Here is an 18,983-nt window from a genome sequence, read left to right as displayed (position 1 = left end):
GTGTGTGTGTGTGTGTGTTGTGTGAGCAGCTGAGTGTTTTGTGTGTGTGTGTGTGTGTGTGTGTGTGTGTGTGTGTGTGTGTGTGTGTGTGTGTGTGTGTGTGTGTGTGTGTGTGTGTGTGTGTGTGTGTGTGTGTGTGTTACGTTATCAGTAGCAAGCAGCTGACAGCGATGGACCACATCATTCTCCATGCTGTCATGGACTTTACCACTGAGCTCAGACTACACACACACACACACACACACACACACACACACACACACACACACACACACACACACACACACACACACACACACACACACATACATATACACAGAGATAGTAACTACAGCAGAACACATCATAGTGACAGATGTTTGGTCTTTCCGTTGTCAAAACAGATCACCAAAACATTATTAGAAACCCATGCTTTTACTAAAGGCCAGAAGCTCTTCATCTGACGTGCTTTATGACGTTACATCAAGGGATCAAGTGGCCAGTAATATTTGATTCTCATGGGACATTAACTTGGGCACAAAATGTACAAATATTCACTGTTCATGACCAGTCTGTGAATCAAGATGGTATCAATGTTCTTTAGAAATCACTTTTTCATGACTATACCAGATATCGTGGAATATTCATCTGCCAAGTTGAGAGAGTTTTATACGTTATACATACTGTATGAATTTAAAGCAGCTTTACACAAAATAGACTATTTGTTTGCTGAGTCTTGGACCTTTTGAACTGACAGTTTCAAACATTACAAACACTTGTTTACAAATGATGCTATTCCCAGGCATTGAGGAATGACTGTTTACTAAGCATGTCTGCACATTTTACAAATAAATAATTGGTGTAGATGGTAAATCAACTGTAAAATAAATGCCTGTAGTATGCACGTTTGCTATTGAGGAGGCTCATGTGTCTGCTGTGCCAGTTTCCTTCAATTCTGGATTGAGAATATGTTCACACTGTCAGCCCAAATCCAATTATTTGTGTATCTGATTGGAATCTGATCTAAATGATTGACTGTCCATGCTGTGTATTGCAACAGATTTTTTTGTACTTGTGTGAGCTTTAAAGTCTGCATATACACTACCTTAGTGATGGATATACGCTCTTTTTCGTTTCATAGAGTCCCCCCCCCCCCAACTCCCCCCGCATCTATTTATTTCATAAAGTACCAGTCAGAATTAGGACTCACCTGACTGTTTCTCATGATCCTAAAACTGTGCCTGTGAAGTAGCCTAGAAATCTAGATGCACCCTAGTGGGCAGTGGCAGAAAATTTATTTTGCCGCGAGTGTAGTCTAGCAACTCTCGGTAGACCTGAGATCTGGAAAAACCAAACTCTGGTCAGGCCAATCACAGCGTGTGTAGAGTCGGTGGGCGGGCTTAACATAATGACGGCACGTCACGGCAGAGTTGCGGAGGTTCCGCGTACTACTCGTAAACAATGCTGACGAACAGCGGTCTTTTGAATCGGCTTTAGCCACAACTCTAGAAGACTTGGAGTTAAGCTTTTCTTTGAGAAAAGAACAAAGAACAGCACTGAAGTCATTCTTAAGAAAAGATGTGTTCGAAGTTTTGCCTACCGGATAGGGCGAAAGTCTATCAACTAACGTTAGCTCGGCTTCACCTTCTTCTTTTCTCTGGTTGGTTGTGGCGCTCATGGCGCTATCCAATTGCGTGCAGAGGGAATTTGAAAGACAACCGTTTATCCTGCCCCTCGGATTGAGCCCTGCCAATGGTGAGTTTCCAGACCCAACATTTTGATGTGGTCTGGCTTGTCAGGCTACCTGTGAAGGGCTTTACAAACCTAAAATTTTAATTTCACACCTTTTTGATGGATGAGTTGGACCACATAATGAAGCAAAAGCAGAATTGCTCATTAAGATGGTTGAAAATATGAAGAAGGCAAAAGATGATCGCTTTAAAGTACATCAATTATAAAATTGGTTTTGATTTTTTAATTTTTGATTTTTTTTACATTCCCATACTTCTGTGTTATTTCACAATTTTGAAGACTATATTATTACTTCAAAATGTGGAAAATAATAAAGGATGAGTTGGTATGTCTGGTAGTGGAGTACAATTTTAAATGCTTATCAAGAAAATAAGTTTGTGTCATGACTAACCTGTCAATCCAGTGCTATTTATGTCCAAGGAATTTATATGACTGGAATGGCTATTTAAAAGCAATCAGTGACACCACCTCTCATTTCCTCCCAAATTCCTGAAAATGATAAGCTAGTGAGGGAATTCGTAAGATCTAATGCTTAATGATGCCTTGTTTTTATCAATGCAAATGGTTTACTTGTAATTACCACCACATGATTGTACTGGTAAGATCTAGCTATCAGAGTTGAGCGCCAGCTGTGGACACTGATGCCTCAGTCATTCTATAAACATGAATCTTTATGTCAGTTGGTAAAGGTGGTCATTTTCATTGCTGATCCTCATCTTGAAGAGGTGTGTTTTGAAGTGCTCTTTGTGAATATGTCACTGCAATAACAATCTTTTCCTCTTAGAATCAGGTTTTTTGGCCTTTGTTGGTTGACTTATGATTCTTTTACCTCTCTCCCTCTCATAGAGAAGTTGTATAACTCCCATGGCCCTGAGCTCCGGCGGTCCTTGTTTTCTTTAAAGCAACTCTTCCAGGTGAGGTCATGAAACATACACACAACAGTTGTGAAAAGATGCGTGAGTGAGTTGGATTAGGCTTGTGAGACGTTACAGGTAGTGAGAGTAAGAATAGAACAAAAAGAAGTATAGACTAACATAGTGAACTAAATGAGTGACAATAACTTGATATCTCTTCTGCATATACTGTATTACAGTGGACTTTATGCATGTTCACTTCTGCATTTAGCCTAAGTTATGAAAAAATGAAGCAGACAATATAATCCTGAGGAAATATCCCATAACAGCACGAAGCTGCACAAATACAATCCACCTTAACGTTTAAGTAATAGGTTCCAGAAGCTTTAAACACATTTAGTGTAATTTTTTATATTCAGGGAGTGCAGAATTATTAGGCACGTTGATTTTCTGATCATATTTTTTTTCCAGGCACATTTGACCAATTCCAAACCACAGTAATCCTAATAACTACTATTGATTTAGTATTTAATAATGTATAAGTGATATATAATTGTTCATGAAGGCTGGAAATGAAAATCACCTTATATTCAGGTGTGCAGAATTATTAGGCATGTTTTCTTTTACAGATAAATTGAGCCAAAAAAGAGATTGAACTCAGACTGAAAAGTGAAAAAGTATTAAATGCCCATGAGAAGGATGCAATACTAATGCAATACTAGACATTGCAGTTAAGGCGTGACCATTGGACAGTGAAATGCTCGTTGGGTCAGCAGGATCTGACAAAAACAGGTGGTGAAGAAAAGACACCTGTTAACTGCAAAAGAATTAAGAATTAAGGTGAAGAATTAAGGGTGAAACTATCAGGAACCCTTTAGTCTCCAGCGCCACCATTTTCCAAAGCTGCAACCTACCTGGAGTCTCCAGAAGTGCAAGGTGTCAGGATCTCAGAGACTTCAGTTAGGTAAAGAATCCGTAAAAAATGACCCCCACTAGATAAGAATCACAAGCTGAAGTGTTGTAAAATACATGAAGAAGATTTTTTTATAGGCTTTATGGACAGATAGGTTGAGAGTGACTCTTGAAGGACCAGCACCACATCCTCTAGTACCACTGTTTGAAGAATTCATCTTCCAGAATCTGGCAGTACGTTTTGGGAGTTCATTTTTAGTCCATCTCTGCAAAACGGACTTCAGGATGGACTAAAATGAACTCCCAAAACGTACTGCCAGATTCTGGAAGATGAATTCTTCAAACAGTGGTACTAGAGGATGTGGTGCTGGTCCTTCAAGAGTCACTCTCAACCTATAAAACCTATAAAGCCTATAAAAAACCTTCTTCATGTATTTTACAACACTTCAGCTTATGATTATTATCTAGTGGGGGTCATTTTTTAGGATTCTTTACCTAACTGAAGTCTCTGAGATCCTGACACCTTGCACTTCTGGAGACTCCAGGTAGGTTGCAGCTCTGGAAAATGGTGGCGCTGGAGACTAAAGGGTTCCTGATGGTTTCACCCTTAATTCTTCACCTTAATTCTTAATTATTTTGCTGTTAACAGGTGTCTTTTCTCCGCCACATGTTTTTGTCTGACCCTGCTGACCCAACGAGCATTTCACTGTCCAATGGTCACGCCTTAACTGCAATGTCTAGTATTGCATTAGTATTGCATCCTTCTCATGGGCATTTAATACTTTTTGACTTTTCAGTCTGAGTTAAATCTCTTTTTTGGCTCAATTTATCTGTAAAAGAAAACATGCCTAATAATTCTGCACACCTGAATATAAGGTGATTTTCATTTCCAGCCTTCATGAACAATTATATATCACTTATACATTATTAAATACTAAATCAATAGTAGTTATTAGGATTACTGTGGTTTGGAATTGGTCAAATGTGCCTGGAAAAAAAAATATGATCAGAAAATCAACGTGCCTAATAATTCTGCACTCCCTGTAATATACTGAATGGTATGTTAACTATAAATCACCATTATATCATGTGTTTATAATATACTATATTATAATGTAATTAGTTTTTATTGTTAGTTAGAAATATGACAGAAAGAGATTGCTACTGTTTGTTATGTGTAGTGTAGCACTGAGATTTTAGCAGAAATATGAAGGCAGTAGACATGCATCGAGTCCACCTGAAAAGGTTTTAGACAAATAAGAAGGAAGGGTAAAAGTTGCTCATTTCAATCATTCATGGATGACAGATCCCAAGAAAATAACACTGATTTCCTTAAATGGGTCATGATTTTATTTTATTTTTGAATATGTCATTGGTTCACTTTTAAAAAACAAATGTAAATGGTGAAAAACAATTATTTTCAACCCCCTGTCTGCTTCTCAGTAAACGGCCACTGTTATGATTGGTTTACATCAATGCGTAGGAAATGGTATCAATGCTCACTTGCTATTGAACAAGTAAGTGTTTTTAAAACACTATCCATATAAAGCTGTCATTTACAGACAAAGCATTATGAAATCATTTACTTGCGGTTTGTGATGCAGATTTGTCAGATCCAATAAAGCTGACTGCTTCATCTTTCAACAAAAGTTTCTTTGCGAACTCTCAAACTACACTGTGCCTCGTTTACAAACTAATCTGCAGTCAAATTCTATGAACAAACATATAATCTTCCGATGACATTAAAAATAAACCATCCACTTGTTTCTAATGCAGTATCCTTCTGAAGTCTGTACAGACACGCAAACGAGCCATTTAAACTGGACGCGTCAAAGTGAACTTTCTTTCATTCTTCCATTTGACCTGTTGACAGACTCAAGTGTCCGGAGCATGTCAGAAACTGAATGCACATCTCTATACTGTATCCACTGTAGACAGCGTCAGTGATTTATAATAGGTTCTATTTGCTTTTGATGCAATGCTAACATCCAGTGTATGCACGTGTCGGCCGTTAAACGAATGAATGCCAGTGAGCAGAGCCTATGGTGCAATGATGTAAAACTATTTGTTGGTGTCTTGCTTTGGAGTCAGGCATATGCAAATGGATTTTCCCGTGTGACATCACAAGTCTCCAAATATCGAAACAAGCCATTTTTGGAGCGGATAGTTCACCCAAAAATGAAAATTCTGTCATCATTTACTCACCCTCAAGTTGCTCCAAACCTGTATGAGTTTCTTTGTTCTGCTGAACACAAAAGAAGATATTTTGAAGAATGTTTGTAACCAAGCAGAGAGAGCAACCATTGACTACCATAGTATTTTTTCCCCTACTATGGTAGTCATTGGTTGCTCTATCTGCTTGGTTACAAACATTCTTCAAAATATCTTCTTTTGTGTTCAGCAAAACAAAGAAACTCATACAGGTTTGGAACAACTTGAAGGTGAGTAAGTGATGACAGAATTTTTTTTTTTGGGTGAACTATCCCTTTAAGATATGAAACTTGCAGGATGTTTTAAATGACCTCTTGTATGTCAAAATATATCATGACCCCTTTAACACTACCATAAAAATATTTATAAAGTGCATCTAACGAGTTTATGTAATAAGAGAGCATTCTGTCCTATTTATTATTAGGTATGCAGTTTATAATCTTTAAACACATGCTCATGGTTGTAAACAGACAAACATGCCAATGTCAAAGCACGTATATGCGAACACACTGTACCATTGGTAAGATTTTTTTTAAAATGGTTTTGAAATGCATCTCTTATCCTCACCAAGGCTACATTTATTAGATCAAAAATACAGTAAAACATTAACATTGTGAAATATATTGTTTTGATTTTAAATAGATTTTGATGTAATTTATTCCTTTGGTGGTAAAGCTGAATTTTCAACAGTCATTACACCAGTCATCAGTGTGACATAATTCTAATATGCTGATTTGAAACATTTCTTGCTATTATTCATTTTGAAAACCATTGTATGTTTTTGTGGAAACCATGGTACCATTTTTTCAGGATTCTCTGATAAATAGAAAGTCCAAAAGATCAGCATTCGTATTTGAAATGTTTTGTTAAAATGTAAATGTCTTTACTGCCATTTTTGATCAAATTAATGCTTCCTTGCTAAATAAAAGTATTAATTTCTTTGAAAAAAATCTTAATGACCCCACACTTTTTGAATGGTAGGGCATATCATAGTTGTACACAGAAGCAGATTTAATTTTGTATTTTATATTGCACAGGATGATAAGGACTTGGTTCCAGAGTTTGTGCTCTCCGAGGGTCTGACATGTTTCATTAAAGTGGGTGCTGAGGCAGATCATAACTACCAGAACTACATCCTCAGAGGTTTGTTATAAGCATATCGACATTGCTACAAAATACTTCATGCATGTCTTATTAAAAATGTTGGCTGGGTTATTGATGGATCTGTCAGTAATCATTAACATGACATGACTTTTAAAGATGTGTGTTATGTATTAGTCCAGAGTTTCTAAAAGCATCTTGCATGCAGACTTCAAATAGCACAAAGGACTTTTTTGGCTAAATAGGCCATCTGTTACAGGAAGTTTATACTGGCTGGAATTAGACCAGCAAACAGGAAAGCTTTAGGACAAATCACTAGATCCTTAAGGGCATGCCGGCGCTGTATGCTAAAATCTGCTGTCCTGTTCCCAGCTCTCAGTCAGATCATGCTGTTTGTGGACGGAATGAACGGTATTGTGAACCACAACGAGACAGTACAGTGGCTGTACACATTGAGTGGCAGCCTGGTGAGTGATTGCAACACAAAAATGCACACCACAGCATCTGTAAATACTGACCACACTTATTGTACAGATGCTTATCTGCTATATTATCCAACACAAATTACAAATACATTGCTATGAGGCTGGCAACGCTAAGGTCATGGATTCGTTTCCTAGTCGCTTTTGTATTAAAGAGCCTGCCAAATTGGTGTTTTTTTTTTTAAAAAGTAAACCTTCACCTCTAATTATTAAGGTGAAATATTACCATTGTGGGATAATAGTTTGCCAAATCCACCACAGAAATGATTATTACAGGTTACTTGATATTGAAATGGGGCACAATAAACTGTCTGGTGCTGTTGTGTAACCATTTCATTCTCATTTGTATCTATCAGAAATAAAGCCTGAAACAAAGCCTTTTTTATAGCAAACACAAAACACTAGAGATAAAATACTCCATTAATGTTGGAGAAGCAGATTTATTTCATCCTTACACACTCTTATGTGCAGTGCTTGGTTGCATTAAAAAGATTGAGGTTTGATACTGCCATCTACTGTACGAGGACTGTAAGTAATGCCTGTTTATAGCCTCTTTCTCATTCTCTCTCTCTCTCTCTTCAGTCTCGGCTGGTTGTGAAGACAGCTCTGAAGTTGCTGATAGTGTTTGTGGAATACACGGAGTCCAACAGTCCACTCCTCATTCAAGCTGTCAACATTGTGGATGAAAAGAGAGGTTAAACATTTAAACCTTCTTTCATAATACTGATTCTCTGAATTCATCATGTGCCATTAATTCCTTTTATTTTTTTTATTTTTTTGCTGCTGCTGCTGGCCAAACTGGCAGTAGCACATTTGAACCTGCCCTGCTAACATTTTCACTGGCCTATTTTAAGCATTTTATTTCAGTTGGTGATTAAAAAAATAATTAGACCTCAAGTTTCTTTAAAAGAAAAATGCAATAATTAACTTCACAACACTGTGATTTCACATACATACTTTTGTGGAAGAGCAATATCACATGGTACAAACCCATTTTCAGATTTGTTTAGTTTTTTAGCCAATTCCAACTTAAACTTCCAAGACTCTGAAGTCCTCATCTGTGCTACCAGCTAGATAATGAGGTCAGCACACTTTTTTCAATATATATTAGAAAAATACAAATGTTTTTGTATGAGAGACATGGAGGAAGATGTAGCTAATGTAAGAATACCACAGTACTAGCCTGCTTGATTCTGTCAGCTTGCCAAAATGCTCTCACATTGTCCCTGGGCCATCCTTATTGCTGAGCCATTATTATTATTATTTTGATATAAACTAGAATGGGTATGTTGATTTTTGAGAGAGCTTAGGGAATACTTTGTCTCTTTCAGGTGTGAAGCCTTGGACGTACCTAACAGATATCCTGTCAGCGAAGAATGGATCAGACACAGAGCTGCTCATCTACACCATGACCCTCATCAACAAGGTACTACAACATAGACATATACTGACATATATCAATCTACAACCCAGATCCACATCAGTAGTTACCAATGCTGCACCTCAATGCTCTTGATGTGAATGTATTCCTCTGTCCTCTCAGACGCTGACAGCACTTCCAGATCAGGACTCATTTTATGATGTGACAGACTGTTTGGAGCAGCTAGGAATGGAAGGCATCATCCAGAAACACCTGACTAGCAGTGGCACTGAGGGTGACCTTAAACAACAGTTCTCCATTTATGAAGTAAACTCTCAATGCACCTCATACACTGCATATGGAGTCTGTCAACTTTTCTCAGACATATACTACTGTTCAATTTTATTATTGTATTCAGTGAAGGGAGACATTTAAAATGATCAAAAGCGACAGTAAAGTATAATGTTACAAAATAATTACATTTCAAATGAATGTTGTTCTTCTGAATTTTATATTAATCAAATAATCCTGAAAACGTTTTCCTAATGTACGTCCTAATAATAACGTCCTAATCACGTTTTTTAGCACAAATGTTTTCAACACTGATATTAATCAGTATATTAGAATGATTGGACACTGAATGACACTGAAGACTGGAGTAATGATGCTGAAAATTCAGCTTTGCCATCACAGGAATAAATACATTTTAAAATGTATTCTAATGGAAAACAGTAAATTGTAATTCTATTTCACAATATTTCAGTTTGATATTTTTTTGAATCATAAATGCAGTCTTGGTGAGCATAAGAGACTTCTTTCGCAATCATAAAAATATCATACCCCAAACTTTTGATCGAGATTGTAACTAAAAATACTGAATGTTTTCTGTGTTTTGTATATTTTGTAGAATGCCCTCAAGAATGAAGATGACGAGATTGATGAAGCGGCACCTAACATCCGTAGGGACAGACGGAAACTGACCCCCAGCGATCAGGAGGGCAGGAGGAGCCGGCGGTCATCTTCTCACAGTATTCCAGATAGTTCCTTTCGACCCGCTTCCCCAACCGTATCCGTTTCTTCTAATAGCCCTACACTAGGTATTTTCAATTCAGTCTCTCTCCGTCCCCGTTCTTATACCTTCTGCTGTCCACTGGAGGTGTTTGGCTTGTTTCACACATCCAGTGTCTGTACATCACTGTTTCGGATCCTATATTAAGATTATAGCGTTCACACTTGCACCGTCTGTGTTTCAGAGGTGACGCACACAGCCTCCCCTCAGCAGTCAGATTCCTCTAATTCTCCTGTTCCTGGCAGCCCCTCTTCTACAACCTCTAGCTCCCCAACTCCACCCCTCGCTCGGGTGACTAATGGAGCCGAGTCTGTTGCCACCTCTGAGCAGGAACACAACTTGTGAGTATTAACAGTGCGATGTGTTTTTATACATTATCACACATTCATAAACAAATCAGAATATGTTACGTTTTGTTTTACAATGCCTTTCAGGAACCAAAAAGAGCAAACAACAGTAAATGCATTATAATGTTTGTACACTTTGAGGCAGTATAACCTAAGCAGACTTTTCAGCTCTGGTACTGTAGAAAAGAAAAGGTTTAAAAAAGGATGATAATTAGGTTTGATGGTTAGACTATTGTCTCAGATGTGAATCCAGTCTGAGAAGGATTGTCCAAAGAAGGCAAAGGTGTGTCTCTCATGTTCTCACTCTATAATGGCAATAATTCAAAAACAAACAAAAATTATTTTTTGCATGGGTTCATCAAATGGATTCAATTCATGTTTATACTGTAGGAAAAAAGGAGCTTGTGTATCAGTCAAGTAGTAAAGCATTCAGTAGCGGCTTTACCATTTAGTGTAATTGACAATAATTAATTTACACATACCCACAGCAGTATATTTTAGTATTATTTATATACTATTTATTATTACTATTTATAAATTCATTTATTAATATTTTGAATTGGCTATTTTTATAACTGTAGTTTTATTTTTAGTAATTTCGTTATGTGCATTTTGTCATTTATCACTATATATATATTTTTATTTGAGCTATTTTAGTATTTCAACTTAAACTTATTTCATCAAACATATCATATAATGTTTATATTTGATTTTATTTGTTTTATTTGAGTTAATACGATCATGAATTGTTTTAGATTTAGTTAACAATAACACCAATGACCCACAGGAAACAAACACTCACATACCTTGTTATTTGACTGAGAGTAGGGAATTTTACTAACCTAACCAAACAGTCTTTCCAGATTTGTTTATTCTTTGGCTTTATGTGTGTTTGTGTTTGTTCTGTGTTGGATGACTGTGATGGAGATAAACACACATTCCTGCTGCTCTCTTCTTTATGCAGACATAATCATGATGTGAATTCATGAGTAATACCTTCCTACTTCACCTACTGTTTCCAGCTTCCCTGCACAGGCATTATCAGAGTCTATAAACATTTTACACAAGGCCATATTGGTCAGTGATTGATACAGTACATGGAACATTAGTGATAAATTGAGTATTCATTCTCCAGACTGTGCAGGTAAATTAAGTCCCTAATTACCTTGATTCATTTAGTTGATGCTCATTTTATTTACTACGTTCTGTGAGTTTAATATAAATTACCATGTGGCACCCAAGATGCAGCACAAATTATGTACAGCCACTCAAATGACTGTTCTCATTCTTTATAAGGCATTTATATAAACCCAATTGTTTGTGTATAGAAAATCTTCTGTAGTATTTTAATTTGATTGGTAACACAAACCTGCATCATACATGAGTGAACATCGTTATATTCACTTCGTTTTACATTTTCATATTGTCAGCTGTTCCATGCAGGGTTTTGTAAATGTGGTATGTGAGAAGTTTTGGTTGGCTGCTTTTCCCAGTTTACCCAAGTCACAATAAGACATTTCACTTAGGCCAAATGCAACACTTGAAATGGCACATTGAGTCAACAGTCCTTCCTTGCACACATATGTGGAAAGTGAATGTTTTATTTGGGAAGCTTTCTTCTCTGCGTAGAGCTACAGGAATGTTTTGCGAAGTTGGACAGGATGTGTTTGGTCTTTAAGGTCCTGAACTGGGCACAATTGTGGACTGCCTATCAGCTCTCTTGATCTGAGCTGGTGTTTTCCTCAAATTGTTTTGCCAGTTTTATGTGATGTCACTAAGGAACATGGGTAGTAACAAGTGCAGTCATTAAATGCAATAACACCGCAATTTATATTTTAGTTTCTTCATATTTTGGTATGCATAGTGATATATACCTAAATTGCATAATATATAAATAATTATATTCAAAACAGAAAACAGAAAGTTTGCATTATTTCTTTAACATCCATGTATCATAATCTTTAGAGTAAGTGTTTGTGATATTTGTTTAACACTGGTGACGATCATTTGCTAGTTTCCTCCTTTTCTAATTCAGTACTGCGTATTGACTCTGGCTCTGACTCTGGGTGGTGGTTGAAACTGTTTTTCTCTGATTCTTGCTGATGTTTTGGTCCTGTCAACATATTAACCCTCTGTTTGTCCATGTAACCACCATCACTGTTCCACCTCTTTCTCTCTATTTCTTTTTCTTCTCTCCCACAAATCCTTGGTCATTCACTAGGGGGCGCTCTTTTATGAGTCAGTACATAGCTCACATGGGGATTTCTAGACGGAGGTTAAAAAAGCAGAGGTCAATATCAGAGGAAACCTCAAGCATCTCCAAAAGGTCTGTATCACATTTTACATCACCTTCAGCTTTTGAGCCTTTGACTAATTATTTGGTGTTTGTTGAACTTGTCCTGGCTACTGATCTGATGCCAGTTTAGAGTTCATGTAATACGTAAAATAATCTAGATTTTTGATTTATAGATCCAGGTGTTAAATCAGCGAGCCAAGGTAACTTCAACAAATTCATCTCATTTCAAACTTTTCTTAACTAACAATTACATATTACACTCATGCACATATTGTTTTTTTTTTTTTGACAGTTGTCTCACTAGCATTAATATCTGACATTTGGCAAGGTACATCAAAAACATAAAAGGTGATCTAGTAGCCACATATAACAAGAAAACAGAAACGGTATAAATATTACATAATAGTACTCTGAACAAATGGAGACGGGGAGGTTTTTGGCAGGGGACAGGAGAGGATTATTGTAGCACTAAAGAAGTCCTGAAAGCTGCTCTCTTGAGCAGAACTGCAGAAGAAGCCTCTCACAGTTTTCTGCTCACTGCAGTAATGTTGTCAGCTCATCCGCGAATGATAAATAAAAGTGAGGTTCAGTGTGATCCATCTGAAGAAACATCATTAGCATACTGGTGATACAGTTGGCCAGCACTGATAGTCATTAACCAGCTTATGTAGTGATACTGATATAAATAATAATTATATTTGCATTCGTCATCTTTATTATTAAATAATGATCATAATTATAAATGTAACCAGTACAGCAAGGTTGTTAACATTTAGTTTATTCATTAGATGTCATCAACTACTAAAACTATGTTTTTTAACTAGGTTAATATCAATTTATAAATATACAGTTTACCATACATTGCAAGGATGCATTAAATTGTTCAAAAGTGACTTTTACATAATTAAAAAAAAGTCAAATAAATGATGCTCTTCTGGACTTTCTATTCATCAGAGAATCCGGTAAAACAAATTAGCATGCTTTTCCAAAAAATAATATGCTGTTTTCAATGTTGATAATATTAAGAAATGTTTTTGAGCAACAACTCAGTATTTTTGAAGGATCATGTGACACTAAGTAATGCTGAATATTCAGATTTGCCATTACAGGAAAAAATTATATTAAAATAAAGTTATCTGAAATGATGATAATATTTCACAATGTTACTGATTTACTGTATTTTCGATCATATAAATGCAGCCTTGGTGAGCAAAAGAAACTTCTTAAAAAAGAATAATCAACATTTACCAGCATTAATGAATGCTGTGAAGGTGTTCTTCATTGTAACAGTAGTTCATGGTATTAAAAGCATTAGTAAATGTTAACCTTATTGTAAAGTTTTACATTTCTCTGAGGAGCTTTATGAGCATTGTACCCCTAAGAAAAGCAGAAAATGAATGTTATCTGTTGATTGTTTTTTTTTATAAAATGTGCCTTCAAATAGTGTATTTTGGAGTGAATGGAGAGACACGTTTACTGGCATGCACATTCTTTTTGTGTTTGAGACTTTATGTGGACCTGATCCACATGAAACTGCCCATACGGTGCAATAGCCTTGAGCTTGCACTGACTAACTGTCTCTCCGCAGAGCGTCTTTCACAGAAACAGACTCTCCTCATGAGATCCCTACCCAGTCCGCAGCAGAGCAACCCAGCCAGACGGAGGGAAAGCGAGTCTTCAAGTAAGTAAACAACTGATGCTCTTATTGGAGGAATGGGGGGAAAAGGCAGAGGAAGAAGATGTGAAAGGAGCTGTAGAGGAGGCAGGGCATGGGAATATTTTGGGTGCAACTTGAAAGTCTTGAATGAGCTAAACTAGGATGAGTTGAATGGCGTGAGTGAACAGTGTGAGCTGTGAGAAACATTTTATATGGGGAACCTGCTGCATTAACTGCAATTAAAGGAAAATGGGCAAGTTTTCACTTTTTGACATCTCAAAAAATATTGTATAGTCCTCAGGTAGTTGTGCTATTAACTTGTAAAAATGTCTACACTGAGAATTAGTCATCTTGTTTTCACTCTAATGAAAAAGATCAGGTGCGTTTCTTGCTTTTATCTATCTTCTTTTACTCCAATATTCTTTGCTTGTATTTTTACTTTGTAAGAACAGATTTTCTTTCTTCAGTATATTCTTTGCCTGTTTTTTGTTCTACTTTTCCTTCTGTTCTAGCCAATTACCTGATTATGTTTTCTCTCTTTGTGTGTATTCTCTCTCTCTCATTCTGCATCTCTCACTCCTCTCCTCTTTTCCCTCATAATATTTGGCACATCTCCTAATCCCTTTCTCTACTTCTGTGGCGCCCAACATTCCTGCGCTTTGCTTCTCTCTCTCCTTTTACAGACAGCACCAGGCAGACAGTTTTTGGTGAGTAGCTGCAGTGTGGCCAAAGAATGTGGCTTTTGGAGGTGCTAGCACTTTAAATCATTGTGATGCTTAGTCATTTTGGGGAGACAAAGTCAGAAGGAGGGAGGGTTGGAGGAAACAACTGCTGGCTGGATATTTTAGAATAAATTGGATGGATTGTTAAATCTGCTAACGTGATAAGACTAATCCACAAAAAAATATTTATAAGTTAAATATAAGTTTTGATTTTTAAATAAAAGTTTATTCTCTTCAGATGTTTATGATTTTTGATATTTTAGACATAACATTTGGTGCAGAATATTAGTTTAGATGTGAGAAAAATACCTTTTTATTGTCGTGAATGGACAATAATTATTTTCTATCTGACTCTTCCAACCCCCCCACCCCCCTCCTGTCATTCTTTATTCTCTGTCTTGTCATGGGAAAAGTAAAGTAATTTCATCTTAAGTTGTTACTCAAAGATGACTATCTCTTGTTTTTGTGGGCTGCAATCATATCATTTTTTCCCAAAGCTTTAAAAGCTTAATGATTAAATAGTTAAAAGTGTGTATAAGGTAAAAAAAAAAAATCCTTTAAATTCTTAAAGGAAAATCACTTCCATTTCTAAACCAGATGTGGTGGAGTGTGCACAGTTTTTTCTCAAGGCATTTTCTATATATTGAATGAGAATTGTGCAGTGACATGGAGCGTGTGTGTAAATCGAAGTGTTTCTCTTCAGTCCAGAGAATGTGAATAGAGACTTGCCGGTTCTGAGGAATTTAGAGTAAGTATTCTGCAGCTCTGAATGTTTACAGGCTCTCTTTCTGTATATATCAGCATGCGACCAGGTGTTTGGGGATTAATTCAGATGCTATGCTCAGAAACTGAGGCTGTGTGGGTTTGTGTGCTGTATGTGAATGTTAACATTTCATTTTCCTAAAAAAATATTTTTCATTTCATGTAGTGTAATTCTTGTAATAGTTACGATTCTACATGGATGACAAACTTTAATGAACAAGTTTCAATGCAGTGGCATTGGGTTTAAAAAATATTATTATTATTGTCTAGTTTGCTGCCTTTGTCACAAACAAAAATATTTTAAAATATGTCGTTCATGTGAAGCATTTCATTCTTTTACACATGCCTCGGTGTTACTGAGCTCTTACCACAACTCTTCTGATGGATCACTGTGGGGAGAGTTAATGCTTGAACCTGATCAGCTTGGTGATTATTGAAACAAGAACTAATCATGCACAGTATTTTCTGCAGTGTTTATTACATTATCTACAGGGACATATAGTGGTGGCTTGTGGTTTTGGGGGTTGTAAGGTGCAAGTGGCTTTAGTGGTGGTGGTGGTCTTTGTCAGACACTGGGCAGTATTTCTGTGGTGGGGATGCCAGGGATTTTTAAGATTTATTTATTTATTATACAACATTGCCTGTGTCTTTTTTTGTTCTTGTGTAAATGAAAATGACTGCTCTTTTGTCTCTCTGTGATATAACTGCATGGAAAGTGTGTATTTACCTTTAAAAAATAATCTCTTTTTTTATTGTACTAAATTGAAGAAAAGTGTGGACAAACCAATAGGATTCGGTTTATAAAGTTAATTTAGTATATGCCTTTATGATTTGAACTAGTTTACTGTTTCTCACTGTATTCTGCAACCACTCATTTCAGAGCAGGTCTACTATATATAACTTCTCCTCAGAATCAGAACATTTATGTCATGCAACCCTCCATTTACAGCTCAGTAAATGAGTGCTTCTTCTCTGATGGCTTTATAGAGACAATTTCTTGCGTTCTCTGGCTGCGTCCCAATGGGAGAAGAAAAGGAAGCCATTTGGCATATATGAGAGACCTTCTCTAAGCGAGAGTGTGGCGTCTACAGAAGCAGAGACACCTACTGAAGCCGAGCAGCCGGTCTCCAGCTCCGACACCACAGGTGCTGATTCCCTGACCTTCCGTTCCTTACAATGTCATACAGTAATGTTCTCCTTTTCAAATATGCGCTGATTTCTTCCTTTTTAAGTCCACTTCTCTTTTTGTCCTGTTGTTACACTCATTCTCTTCCTCTGCTTGTCTTTCTTTCTATTTCCAAAGTTCCAGTCATTATTCAACGTCTTAATCTCTCTGCTTTCTCCCTGATCAGTGAAGCTTTACTAAACCCAAATGCATATGAGTTTCTGAGAGTATTTGTGGTCATTTATTTGTCTGTTTGTGTGTGTGAACTGTCATGAATGACAAACTTGTCTGCACACTGAATGTCAACTGTATGTACTACTGTTAATTGTCAAGTCATGCCAAGTCTGGAATGTGCTCTGATTGGTCTAGAGAAAGTTTGCCATGATTATGTAATGTGTCCTGCTGAGATGCATAACTTTTAGAAGCATTCCAACTGTGATGGTTTGACTGCTAATTGAAACTGCACACTTTGAATTACTGCTTATGTCGCCTGGTTTATGTCAAGCATAGATAGGAAGTTGCTCAATGTGATTGATTGCTGTAAGGTTAAGATTATCTTTTTGTGTTCTTCCTCTGGAATCATAGGTCTTGCAGGGCTGAAAGTTTCTAATTTAGTGTGAGAGGATTTGTTTTGTTTTGTTATGAAAGCAGAAATGATAGTTGGACAACACGTATGCAACCACTAGTCCACATCACTGCTGCATCTGTTTTGTCGACGGCAAAAAATGCATTAATAAACTGTTGTATGCAGGCAAACATCTTGTTGGAGATTTAAAGGGATGGTTGACTCAAAAATTTACATTTTCATCATGTACTCACCCTAATGTTTTTTTCAAAGATGTATGTCTTCCTTTCTTCTGTGGACAACAAAATATGTTCTGAAGAATGTTTAGTGGTCATTGGCTTCCATTTACATGGACAAAAACTTTGACACATTTCTCAAAATGGCTTCTTTTGTGTTCCACAGAAGAAAGAAAGTCATACATAGGTTTGGTTTCTTTGTGTGAGTTTTTTTTTTTTTTTTTTCTCAATATGTTTTTATGTGTGTGTGTGTGTGTGTGTGTGTGTGTGTGTATGTCTTGCAGTATCTATTAGTGGTCTGGAGTCTCAGGGGGTAAACTTGACCTTGCACACCCTGGAGCAACAAGAGGACACAACGACAGCCCACAATGAAGCAGGCAAGAGATTTATTCCCACCACCACCCTCCATCTCTGTGAGCCTAATACATGAACATGCAGTTAGTCATCGACATATCTAATTTAATGCTCACCCAGCAGTCACTCTTAAACATGAGTTGAGTTGAATTTTCAAGCAACTAACTAGAGCAGACATAGCTTTTTGAGACGCATTGTGTAAAATCAATAACTTGACTTGTTTCCTCCACTTCGTTGATTTCTTTAACCAGCTTTCTGCTCAATGCAGTTCTCACACACAGAGCAATAGTCAGGCATTTCTGTGTGAGGGCTTCTTTGGGAGGTCAAGAGCTTCATTTCAAACAGAAATCTTCAAAGTGGAAATATTTGAGAGCGATTCCATCTCTTCCTCTAGTGGCTGTAATCCAAATGACACCGCCACTAAAGGGCCTTTCGTCCAGGGAGTGTAAATTAGCTGAAGCAGTGGCAGATATAAACTATTTAGATTTCGAGATGGGAATCTCCCCTTACCAGTTTCCGTTTTTGCTTGGGGATGTAGGCAGTTAGCACTGATGGTTACAGTGCTGTTAGAGCTGAGAAGAGTAGCTGCTGTTAGTTTGCACTGGGTTACTGAAGCAAAGGATGGTAGCGTGCGGGAACAACATGATCTGTGCTTGCACTGGGCATTTCCAAGGTAGGATGTCTCTTTTAGCACATTGCTATTATACTTCATACATGGATCTGAAATGACGATTACTGCTTCAATACAATGCAGATGCCAACAATGTTGCATACTATCTAGGGATGCACTGATATACAAATTTAGATAATGTTTTTCATGTTATGGCTAATAACTGATACATGGACAATCATCATAACATAATGTACAGTATGAAAAATGGATATTCATTTTGAGATTTTCTCAGATTAACTTTAAGTGTATTTTCAGTCTAGCAGTTTTTATTACTACCCGTGTATTTTAGACGTGTAACGTCATTTATTATAGTGCTGCCTGCTTGTGATTTGTATTATTATTATTATTTGCAATGTATTTTTAAATATTAGGAGTAGTGTTTTATGCATGTTATTTTTAGACCATTGTTTTAATTATGCCATATGTTGTTGTTTTTTTTCCCTGTTGATTAAAGCTGCTGTCCGTAACTTTTTTTGTCTTCAAGTT

The 18,983-nt window shown here is 36.8% G+C and overlaps 1 protein-coding gene across 9 annotated transcripts in view; it reads left to right on the top strand.

Annotated features, from left to right (window-relative positions):
• The window catches only part of fhod1 (formin homology 2 domain containing 1), a 51,316-nt gene that overhangs the window by 20,839 nt on the left and 11,494 nt on the right, over positions 1 to 18,983 (top strand). For 2 of the 9 annotated variants that reach the window (XM_079837387.1, XM_079837384.1), the window contains exons 4-17: positions 2,578 to 2,645; positions 6,746 to 6,851; positions 7,182 to 7,276; positions 7,874 to 7,985; positions 8,623 to 8,717; positions 8,835 to 8,978; positions 9,559 to 9,748; positions 9,905 to 10,061; positions 12,289 to 12,393; positions 13,952 to 14,044; positions 14,704 to 14,727; positions 15,446 to 15,490; positions 16,492 to 16,649; positions 17,755 to 17,847. In XM_079837387.1, the coding sequence (XP_079693513.1) occupies positions 2,578 to 2,645; positions 6,746 to 6,851; positions 7,182 to 7,276; positions 7,874 to 7,985; positions 8,623 to 8,717; positions 8,835 to 8,978; positions 9,559 to 9,748; positions 9,905 to 10,061; positions 12,289 to 12,393; positions 13,952 to 14,044; positions 14,704 to 14,727; positions 15,446 to 15,490; positions 16,492 to 16,649; positions 17,755 to 17,847 (1,485 nt within the window). The remainder of the gene's footprint in view (positions 1 to 2,577; positions 2,646 to 6,745; positions 6,852 to 7,181; positions 7,277 to 7,873; positions 7,986 to 8,622; positions 8,718 to 8,834; positions 8,979 to 9,558; positions 9,749 to 9,904; positions 10,062 to 12,288; positions 12,394 to 13,951; positions 14,045 to 14,703; positions 14,728 to 15,445; positions 15,491 to 16,491; positions 16,650 to 17,754; positions 17,848 to 18,983) is intronic. The other 7 variants (XM_079837390.1, XM_079837385.1, XM_079837392.1 and 4 more) reach the window with 5 other exon arrangements.

The sequence above is a fragment of the Gobio gobio genome, assembly GCF_949357685.1.
Source record: "Gobio gobio genome assembly, chromosome: 2".
Lineage (NCBI taxonomy): Eukaryota > Metazoa > Chordata > Actinopteri > Cypriniformes > Gobionidae > Gobio > Gobio gobio.
This window is presented reverse-complemented; position numbering and strand designations above follow the sequence as displayed.